Source organism: Pipistrellus kuhlii, unplaced genomic scaffold, assembly GCF_014108245.1.
Source record: "Pipistrellus kuhlii isolate mPipKuh1 unplaced genomic scaffold, mPipKuh1.p scaffold_m20_p_1, whole genome shotgun sequence".
Classification (NCBI taxonomy): domain Eukaryota; kingdom Metazoa; phylum Chordata; class Mammalia; order Chiroptera; family Vespertilionidae; genus Pipistrellus; species Pipistrellus kuhlii.
Window position 1 is genome coordinate 139,712,542 of NW_023425404.1, and position 11,817 is coordinate 139,724,358.

General features: G+C 40.7%; 1 protein-coding gene across 1 annotated transcript; it reads right to left on the bottom strand.

Moving 5' to 3' along the window:
- Window positions 1-1,655: 1,655 nt before the first annotated feature.
- Window positions 1,656-2,952, bottom strand: PDHA2 (pyruvate dehydrogenase E1 subunit alpha 2). Its single transcript, XM_036419440.1, is given in 3 exon segments — window positions 1,656-2,861; window positions 2,864-2,913; window positions 2,916-2,952. Coding segments are annotated over 3 exon segments (1,293 nt in total).
- Between the last annotated feature and the right edge of the window lie 8,865 nt (window positions 2,953-11,817).

Sequence of the window (11,817 nt, forward strand, 5' to 3'; positions counted from 1 at the left end):
GTTTGGCTCAGCGTTAGAGCGTTGGTCTGGGGACTGAAAGGTCCCAGGTTCGATTCTGGTCAAGGGCATGCACCTTGATTGCGGGCACATCCTCGGTAGGGGGTGTGCAAGAGGCAGCTGGTCGATGTTTCTCTTTCATTGACGTTTCTAGCTCTCTATATCTCTCCCTTCCTCTTTGTAAAAAAATCAATAAAATATATTAAAAAAAAAAAGTCCTGACTTGCTAATTGACATGGTATTGCCCTGAAGAGAAAATCACACTTATTTTATCTGAGTGAGTGTTTCCTTTGAAAAAGTTATCTGTGAATATTCAGTTCTTGCCAACACAGATTTTATTTCCAACTTTTTATCAACATCACCTCCTCTGCTCAGTTTCTTTGATGTCACCCTGTCTGCTCATTCATTTTTCAATCTGAAATATACCAAGACAGTTCTTTATGCAACAAATAATAGTAAACATGGACTATAAAATAGATTATCTTTAACTTAGGTTAAAGGAAAATGCGATTCATCCTCCCCCTCAATTTTAATTTATATTTTTCCTTTAAGTTGTTATACCAAAAATATTGCAATAAAGTACACCATGAAAAATGTCCATCTCTTATGTCCCTCTGTCCTGATATTTATCATGTTTTATTGGAAAATGGTCTGTGAACTGGCTGCAACATTCATATTGAATACACATGCATGTGTATGCTCACAGGCATGCTATTATAGTAGGTGATATTAATGGTTAATCCAAGTAAACGATTGTAAGATGCATAGCAGTAAATTGTCCTGATTCCTTGGAGTGACTTGAAATTATCTCTCTACCTCAGGATAGTAATTTTACTCACAAACTCCTGGCAGAGTGGAGAACTTATTGTATTTTCCTCTGAATAAGAGTATTTACTAAAATAACATGAAGCTAAATCAAATAGAACTATTACAACAAACAACTTGGGAAATTAAATACTTGTGTGGTTTTCTGTTTTTCCTATTATAAACTTCTATAAATTTTAAATACTTTTTTAAGATATCCACACTGTATCAATAATTAGACACGGTGGCCATCAGTGAAGGTGGCCTTAATGCCTCAGTAGCCTTTGTAATCAAACCAAAACCTGAGCCAGAGTCCATGCACTAAAACCTGAGAAAAATTAAACTCAGGAACAACCAATCAGAAACCCTGGGCAAGTAGCCTTTCCTAACTAGGGCAATGCTTAAGCTGTGGCCAATCAAGTGACTTCCTTGTTTTGCTTCTTTATAAGACCCTCTCCCCAAGTTCCTGAGGGAGGATGGCTTCTCTCTACCTCTTGTGTGGCACTGCTGGGTTCTAACCAATGCATGCTCAAATAAGCTCTCGAACATTTTAATGTACTTCAGTGTATCTTTTAAATTATGAAATGATTAACTTCATGGCGTCTTTTAATGCACCAATGTACAATGGAATGAAATATCCCCTTTTCACCGAGTGTACCTTTTCCACTGCTCTCTCTTAATCTCCTTGAACAGATTCTTAAGTATCTCCACGTCTTGCCACAAAACACACCAGAACTTTCGTTTTCTGGATTTTATTTATGCTTCCTTAACAAAACCGGGCACACGTATTCTTTTATAAAGTTGACCATGCATGTACCCTTGAAGGACTAACAAATAAATGCAACCGTCTCCCTTCAACTGATGGACTTATACTTGATCCACTGATTGGCGCCGCGGACTTCAAAGGGCGGGTTGTCTTTGTAGAGGTGATGGGCTATTTCTTCCAGAGGCGGCTCCAGGTCCGTGATGGCGAACTGGGCCGCGTCCTCAATCTCCTTCCTCACGTCCCCGTCGATCTCCTTCAGCTCCTCCACGCTGGCCAGCTGGCCGGTGACAATCCTGTCGCTGAGCTGCATGATCGGGTCCCTCTTGTTCCGCACGCTCTGGATCTCCTCCCGGGAGCGGTAGCTCACTCCGGGGTCGCTCATGCTGTGGCCGTGGTAGCGGTAGGTCTGCAGCTCCATCACGATGGGCCCTTTCCCGGACCGGCAGTGGTCGGCGGCGAACTTGGTGGCCTCCCGGACACAGAGCACGTCCATGCCGTCCACCCTCAGCCCCGGGATGACGTGGCCCCGCTTGTAGTACTCGGTGCTGGCGGCCGCGCGGGTGGTGGCCGTGCCCATCCCGTAGAGGTTGTTCTCGCAGATGAACACGCAAGGCAGCTTCCACAAGCTGGCCATGTTGAAGGCCTCGGCGATCTGGCCCTGGTTGGCGGCGCCGTCCCCGTACAGGGTCAAGCTGATCTCCTTGTTGCCCTTGTACTTGCAGGCCAGCGCGATCCCGGCCCCCATGGGCCCCTGGGAGCCCACGATGCCGTTGCCCCCGTAGAAGTACTTGCCGTACATGTGCATGGAGCCCCCTTTCCCCTTCGCGCAGCCCCCCCTGCGCCCCGTCAGCTCCGTGAGGATGGAGCGCACGGACAGCCCGCGCGTGTAGCACAGGCCGTGCGCCCGGTAGGAGGTGATGACGTGGTCGGTGGGCTGGATGCCGGCCTCCAGGCCCACGCAGCAGGCCTCCTGGCCGTCGCACAGGTGGCAGAAGCCGCGGATGAACTTCTGCTTGTACAGCTGGTCCGCCTTCAGCTCCATGCGGCGGATCACCTGCATCGTGCGGTAGTACTGGAGCCCCTCCTCCCGGGTGAGCACGGCCTTGACCGGGGGACCTTTTTCCAGCCGGTGGAGCTCGCATTTCTTAATGTCAAACGTGGCTTGGTTGGAAAAGTTACCGGTTGCCCCCAGCATCCTGCTGGCGGGCTTCTTCTTCAGGGCGTTGCGGGGCAACACGCGGCACATGGCTGCGACGAACATCTTCCTCATGGAGGTGGGCAGGCCAGGCGGGCACCTCCCAACTGCCCGGAGCCCCGCGCGCCTCCTCCTCTTCCACGTGCACGTGGCGACACAAAGGCCCAGCTCGTGACATCGGCTGCATCATGGGCGCCTGGCCAATCGCCTGCCACCAGCCGGCAGTGATGGGTTTTTACTGGGCCTTCCAACTGTAAAGTGAAAAATAAAGGTTGTTTCTGATGCCGGGAGATCTGGCTGAACTGCACACGGATCTTAATTAAGGCTATTGGCATTGCTGCGCCATAAAAATCCGCCTTCGGACTGAAAGGTCCCAGGTTCGATTCCTGTCGAGGGCATGTACCTTGGTTGCAGGCACATCCCCAGTAGGGGGTGTGCAGGAGGCAGCTGGTCTGTGTTTCTCTCCCATCGATGTTTCTAACTATCTATCCCTCTCCATTCCTCTCTGTAAAAAATCAATAAAATATATATATTTTAAAAAGAGTATTGAGTCCTTTTCCCCTGCTGAATGCTACAAAGCAGTGCTTCCTGGCCATGCATCCATGGAAGAGAGGGATAAACGCAATTTCTAAGGCACACCAGAGTCCTGGCAGTTCAAACCGGAGATATTCTCATGAATAGTTCTATTACATAGTTTTAAAAATCCTTAACATATGCATGAAAGTTTTAGCCTACTTGGAAATATGCCATATGTAGTTTAATGTAAAAAAAAAAATCTACAAATTATTTGCAGTTTAAATACTTAAAAACAAACAATTAAAAAAAAAAGTTGGTTTTCCAGCAGAATACACCACATTCATCCTTTTAGCTTCCAGCACCTGTTTTCACTTGGGGAGGCAGTGAAGCAGGTACAAACCCCAGCCTGAGAATAATAACAGTCTAAACCAGTGATCGGTAAACTGTGGCTCACGAGCCACATGCTTCTCTGGCCCCTTGACTATGGCTCTTCCAAGAAATACCATGGCCTGAGTGAGCTATTTTGAAGATGTGGCATTAGAAGAAGTTTAAGTTTAAAAAATGTGGCTCTCAAAAGAAATTTCAATCCTTGTATTGTTGATATTTAGCTCTGTTAACTAATGAGTTTGCTGGCCACTGGTCTAAACCCAATAATAAGCTTTGATTGGGGTGAGGAAATTGAAGGCAGGGCTGAGATACAGATTTATGTAACAAGTTTTTTTATATGGCATCTTTCTTATAATCCTGAATTCTGTCCAGCCCATTTTAGTCCTATTTTCTGACCAATTTACTTTTTAAAAAATATATATATTTTTAGTCATTTCCTATAATGTCTTTAACAGGTTTATTTTCCCCTGGAAAATATCAAGATTCAGGTGATTTTGTCTTTTGCTTTTATAGCAATCTAAATAGTACCAGTATTAGTCTGGAAAATTAAAAGCATGTTCTTACTAATGCCTCTTTATATAGTAAACATTAAAAAGTGTAATTTTTTTATAAAGTGACCCACTCAACAATATATAGTTTAGACTGAAGGAGAGCAATACTGTGTTTGCTTAAGCAACTGGTAACAGTTCAATTACAGGACAAAAGAAGTATTTGGTCTAGGATTACAAAGATCATGTATCCTGTTTCCATTTTATGCTTTTAAAAGCCCAGTGTGACAAGGCTAAACCAACTCCTGCCAGAGGAGAAACATGCAAAGATGCCAGTTGGGAAATACCTGTGCTGCAGGTCGCCACAGAAAAGGGACCTTTTTTTTTTTTTTTCCAACAGGCTCTGGTTAAGATTTTGTACCTGAATAAATCAATCATGACTAAAGATCCTAAAGATCCTGTTCTATTTAGACTGTTAAGGAATTCACCTTAATGTATACTGTTTTATATCCACTGCCTATTTGTAAATAAACATACAAATAAAATACAAAATTCCTGTTTGTAAATAAATTCTTACCCAAACGGCCCAGGACATATTCAAAGCAGCTTCTTTCTCGTCATCTAGTTGCAAGTATTGTTTTAGATACATCTTTTGATAGCCAGGAAGGATAAAACAACGTATTAGAAAGTTACAATTTCTCTTAAAATTCCTTCCTCCTCACACCTTCTCAACCCACTCATCATAATGGGTTTCATTTCTTCACTCATTTTAAAATTCTGCTGTTGGGAATCCGTGGTCTTCTGTGATGTTTGCTCCGTCTTTGATAGTTAGCCTGTCTCTGCTGTTCTCTTTCATTCCTACAGGTATTGGAGATCTCCAGGGAGCATTATCTCCATGAGAATGAGAAAAATGACACTGCAGGATGGAACAGTAGTGTTAATGGGTCACTGAGTGACAGCTGAGCCTTCTCTCAGAGGTATCAGCAAGCCTAGCACTGCCAGGGACATAAGAGCTATAAAGTAAAGTGTGCCAATTTAATCTTGTCACACACAGCCTGGGCTGCAGAGATAGAGCTCCCCTTAAAAGCCCAGTGTGACAAGGCTAAACCGACTCCTGCCAGAGGAGAAACATGCAAAGATGCCAGTTGGGAAATACCTGTGCTGCAGGTCGCCACAGAAAAGGGACCTTTTTTTTTTTTTTTTTTCAACAGGCTCTGGTTAAGATAATAAAATGTGATACTTCCCGTAACTTTTTGGACATTATTTACCCTATATCTTATAAACTATCTTACTCAAAGATAGAAGAAATTATAGTTGCATAGTATGATGACAAAATATTTCCACTAAATTGATTAATCCTGATAATAATTTCTGAATGTTTACAGTATTTTTAAACCCATTCACATTTTCAAAGTAAAAGTGAAATTTTCAGATGCCAGTGTAAAAATCTTAACAAGGAGATCTTCTTATCTTCCTCTATTTAGACAAGTTTCAAGCTAAGCATAGACAATACCATTAATGATATGTTTTTCTTCAAATGTCTTGTCATTATTCAATAATAGGTTTATTACTAAACAGAACTAAGAATGTTGTGCACTGGGCCTCTCATCTACATGTTCACCACTGAAATGTTGTTTGTAATTAAAACTCCCATAAATTCTAAGGTTTTAATTAACACAGAAACTCACTATTTTAATATATTTGAAATTAAGGGAAAACAGATGAGCAATTTTTATAAGGCCAATGGTAGGCTTTACACTTAATTAATTTAAAAAAACTAATAAAAGAGAAGCTAGTGATTATAGCAGCAGTCATTATGTCAGTGTGACAGAATTTCATATTTCATGTCTAATGGTTGATCCTAAAGGGGCATTTCTGAATTTATCTTTAAAGTGTCACTCCCATTGCATCAATAGCATATAAAATATTTTAAAATGAGTGACAAGGAAATGTTAAAGGAAAAAAAAAAAAAGAACCGTGTGTTTGAAGGATATTTAAATTCATCCAGTAATAATTGCATATTTTGCCAAATGTTAAGTTAATATACCTGTTAAAAAGTGAATATTTCTAGATAAATAATATTAGATTTTGTTATATGATTAGTGGCAATCTGTTTTTTGGTTTTTTTTCGTAGCACTAAGATTTGATGATTAGGAGTGATAAATAAGAACTTACTTAAAAAAAATCGAGTTATATATAACTCATTAAAAGTTTTACCCATTTGGTCTTTATCTACTTTGGGGAAAGAGAAAATGTCAGTACCATATATTCTGCAAAATAATGGCAATCAGCAAGTTTTCTCTTTATATAATAAAAAGCCAGGGTCAGAAGGACAGTTACAACTGAAGGTTCTACCAGACAGGAAGTCAGTGCTAGGTTGCTGTGGTGATTCAGCACTGACTGGGGCTGCTGCCGGCACCCCAACCCAGCACTGACTACCTAGGGGTCTGCGGATCAGGCCCAGAGAGAGACCCACAGAGAGAAGGGCAGGGTCTGATCCATAGCCTCTGTGGTAGCCATTGATCAGGACTTGCCTCTTTTTCTCTCAAGGCCTGGCCAACAGCTAGGCATCCATTTCTCTCCAGGCTTCCACAGGGCTGCTGATCAGTGCCACCTTTCTGATCAGGCCTGGTTTATAGGCCCAGAGATGCTGACTGACATATAAACCAAGCAATCAGAACCAAATCTGGGTGAATGTAAGGAGCCAATGGCTGCCTAGGAGGTGGAGCTTTTTATGCTGACTGGCATAGAAACTGACCAATCAGAACCAAATTGGCCAACAGAGAAGGGCAGTTGGGGGTGACATCAGGCAGACAGGTAGGCAGAGAGGTTAGGGGCAATCAGGCAGGCAGGCAGAGGGGCTAAGGGCAATCAGACAGGCGGGCAGGTGAGTAATTAGGAGCCAGCAGTCCCTGATTATGAGAGAGGGGGCTGACTACATGTGTTGGATATCCTCTGAAGGGTCTCCAATTAGAGCAGTGCAGGCTAAGCTGAAGGAACCCTCTTTCATGTACAAATTTCATGCACCGGGCCTTTAGTGTTATAATAAGTGAGGTCATTACAGAATAGTTTAGAACTGTTGGCAAACTTTCTTTTTCTTCTTCTTCCTATCATAATTCTAAAGTATTTATCCTATATAATAAAAGGCTAATATGTAAATTGACCAGAGAGCAGAATGATCAGGTCTCTATGATGAGCACTGACCACCAGGGGCACAGGCTGGGCTGAGGGATCCCCTCATTGTACAAATATTGTGCACCAGGCCTCTAGTACAGTGATCACCAAGTTTTGTTTTTCTGTGTTTTGTTTTTTAATATATTCTATTGATTTTTTTTTTACAGAGAGGAAGGGAGGAGGATAGAGAGCTAGAAACTTCAAAGAGAGAAACATCAATCAGCTGCCTCCTGCACACCTCTACTGAGGATGTGCCTGCAACCAAGGTACATACCCTTGACCGGAATGGAACCTGGGTCCTTTCAGTCCATAGGTCAATGCTCTATCCACTGAGCCAAACCAGTTTTAGCAGTCACCTAGTTTTTGAGCCTCACAGACCCATCAGTGGTCCCCTGGTTGTTGACCGCTGCTCTAGTATATATATAAAAGGCTATTATGCTAAGTGTCCTTCCCTCTATCAGGTTAATGATGTCACATAACAACACCTGGCTTCCTCTTCCTAATGACTAGCCTCCTTGGAGTTTCTTCAGCCCAGGAACACAGGTGGAAACACTTTATACTGTAACCAAATGTCTGTGAAGTGTTTTACTGTGTCTTGTGTCTCATCTCACTTTATTCTCAGAAAAGTCCTGGAGTAGGTAGATAGGAGACTTGGTGGAATCCTATTTTCTTTTCATTAGCTGGAAAATGGAGATTTAAAAAGCTTAGAAACTTGACCTGACTAAAAAGGAGTAAGAAATGGTGGACCTTGAAAATGACTTCAGGTTTTCTCACTGCACATAATATAGTCAAACATTGCTGCAGTTAAATATTTTACCTTTTGTTCTCCCTGAATGATCTACAATAATATTAGCTTTGTGTTGATATTTATTGCTGTGTTGCTGATAGTTACCTAAAAGAGAAGTTGGGATGCTTCACAGGGCTGGAAAAAGTTTAGCTAAATCAGAAAGCAGGTCTAATTATGCAAGTGTATTCTATATCTATAAAAAGCTAAGTTGAATGGCACATGCAGGATACATATAAAGCTCTCATTGGTGCCAATCATACATACCAGTATGTGTTTTGATTTGTCATTGTCAATTGTGAATTTGGTTGATATTTCTATTATAGAGAAAGGTCGAATAGCAATATTAAAATATTTCTTCCAATTAATTTCCTCTCAATGGGCATGAATTCATAAGCTGGTCCTCTAGTCTACATTATTAAAAGTCCATGGCCGTAATACTGTAACAACCAAACAACCAGTCACCATGAAATGCATGAAGCACCTCTCAATCCCTCCCTGGAGGCCTATAGGCTTCAATCACAGCAATGCTGGGGGCCAGCAGGTGTGATGAGGTACGTGCGGGTGGGCAGGACCGTGAACATGGTGGGGCACACACAGGTGGGCGCCATTTTGCACGCTGGGCTTCTATTCATTATATCAAAATTCAGGATAAATTACCATGGAGGGAAGATTTGATTAGAAATAAGAGATAAAGTGATAGTGTTTCTCATTCCACCCAGAAAGTGATAGTGTAAGAAAAGGAAAGATGTTATGGGTTAATTTTTAGTAACAACTTTTGGAACCACCATCTTTCTCTTACTGGATAATCCCAGACATATGAGTCATTGTGGCCAAAGTACTTACCTCCTACTCCTAGAGTTTGAAACCAAGTTCTAGCAGATAATGATAAAAGACATCATAATACAAAACTATATTTAATTTTTTTTCCAAACATTTTTAATAATGTCCTTATAAATAGAACTTTAACTGAATATGGCCAGCTGAAATAAAAAATAAAAATTTATATATAATCTGATGTCAAGATTTACTAATGACTAGTATCTCAAATAGTAGAGGGGTCAAGAGTTGTGTCCTGATTTCTGTTCAGTTCTTTGAGTTGTTTTCTAAAACCATAACCTCTATAAAAAAATCAAAGTAAATTCAACAAAACCCAAGTCAGAGTCAGGCGCATTTCCTCTAAATCTTATTTACACTTCTTGGGAAAATTTCCCCCCCCAACCCCCAACAGATTTTAAATCTCATATACTTAAAAACCCATGTCTCAAATTTTTATTCTTTAAAGACATATTTATCCATAGTAACTTTAATTTTAAAAGCAAAAAAGTACATATTATGAGTGATAGTAAAAATAAACATATTAAATAGCAAAATGAAGACTTCTTGCACAGTCTTTTATGATATATTAGTTTATCTTAACTGTATAATTTTATGGTGTTTTCTTTATAGGTGGTCTCCAATAACCCTCCCATTCTACCAACTTTGTGTAGACTATTACCTTTTATTAATATCTATATGCAATTATTTCCTTTGATTTGCTTCCTTGAAGACCTGAGTCACTGAACTAGGTTTAAAGAGAGACAAGGGAATGTTGGCAAAATTCCAAGGCATTGCTGCCCCCTAGAAGGAAGTTTGAGCAGTACATTTGACCATTGCAGACACATCTTGGGAAAAGGAGACTAAGGAAGAAGGCAACTCTTGTGCTCCATTTTAACAACATACCATTGGCCTTATCATGTTTTCCTTTGCCCTATTTTGTAGCTAAGCTTGGGTGCAGTCTTTGTTATCACATCCTAAACTGAGATTCTGCTAGATCGCTAGGCTCTCTCAGGAGACCCCTGCAAACATATGCAAACAGGCAACATTTTTTGGCAAAATATATATTTAAAATAATGAAGATGAAATATTAAACTCCATATGTATTAATAGAGATTTAAGGCACTGTTGTAAATATTGCCCAGGTAAGTGATAGCCTAGAATCTCTGCTGGAGACATTAATTTAACAAAGTTTGCTCATTTGATCCTCACAGAGGCAGGTAAGGAAGTTGCTATCACTCTCAATTTCTACATAAGGAAAACCAGGCCAAGAGAGATTAGGTGAAGGTAAAATGTACAAAGCTAGTAAAAACGTAAAAATATACAATAACATATATTCTTCACTTATTCAGTACATATTATAAAGTAGCTTCCTTCTACTGGTATATGTCCCCTTTTTTAAAAACAAAGTGGTAAAAACACAATAATGGCATTCAATTAGATTTTCCTGTACTTAATCCAGTTCACAGGGTGTGAGCTCTCAGCTTTTCTGGCACTGCATGTAGAAAAGGACACATCATTATTGAATGACAGAGGAAGCAACACATGAGCAGCTGTTACAGAGACAATAAAACTAATGTATTGCATTCCAGGCAATGGTTACAGTGACAGTTTGTCTTTATTAGGATCAATGATGAGCAAATTAAAAATAGAGTACTGCCAAACTGCAACATACAAAACAGAATATTCTAATTTTGTGAAGTTGTGCTGTCTCCTCTAATTTGGTAATACAGCAGAGCTGAAAAAGCACACTGGGACATATGAAAATCAGGTTCTTATAATTATACAGCACCTTATGAATATGAATGCATTTTCTCCGAGCAACCTAAGACAATAGCTGTAGATATTTTATGGAGCTTTTTCTTGTGTGCGTGAGAATCTCTCTGTTCCCACGGACCCACTGTGCATGTAGATTCTGAAATATTTCCATAGTACCCATCACTGTAAATCTAAAAGGCCACCATGGGAGAAGCCTCAGAGAGGTTTTGAAAGAAAAGGGCCAATAAAATCATCCACATTGATAAATGAAGACAGTGTACAAGAAGAGTTTAAGCTCAAATATGTGAGGCACTTGTCAATAGCATCATATTCAGAAAGCAAGCTTGTTGGGCAATGATTAGAGAAATTTAACAAGCTCCGATTAGAACCTCCAGCTGGCTAAGCAGCTTCCATTCTCTTAGGCCGTAGCCCTGCACTGAAATTTATGGTGAATTTTTCTGAAAACATAACTTTCATCTGCCCTCATTTATCCCTAGTCTCACCACATTATGACTTTTAAAGAGATTTTCCAAATTTAATGAATTTTACCATATTATTTAGAAAATTATATGGAATATATCCTCTCCCCATTGACTTAAGGAGAAACAGAGCCCACTTGGCAAGGTTATTAAGCCCAATAAACACTGGGCATGTCCTCAGGTCATGCATCTAATGTATAAGAGGCAGTATCGTCTTCACATCCAGTGCTCTTTGCCCACACATATGACACTGCTCCCCCATCCCAGCTGCCTGTCTCTTGATGATTTTTTATATCTACAGAGCTTCCTTCCTTTGAATCTCAGCTGAAGAGACTTGCTGCAGAATATGCTATTCCCTCAAAATGGGACCCTATTTTCACTCATGTACTCCCACCCTTACCCCCTACTACAGAAGCATCAATTTTGTCTTCTTTGGTCTTTCCTGCTCACATTTCCTCAGCTCTGAAAGGGGACACCAGAGTTCTCATTGCCTCTTTTAGATCTCGTCCTCTATTATTCCTTTTATCTAGTCAAGCTCTGCAAACATGCAGCCTGTACCCTCAGTCTCCATTTACTTTCCTCTAATTGCTTCCATATGCTTCTGCAATCTGTGTCCTCAACAATGAACTGGAATTCCTCACATCAAGGACTTG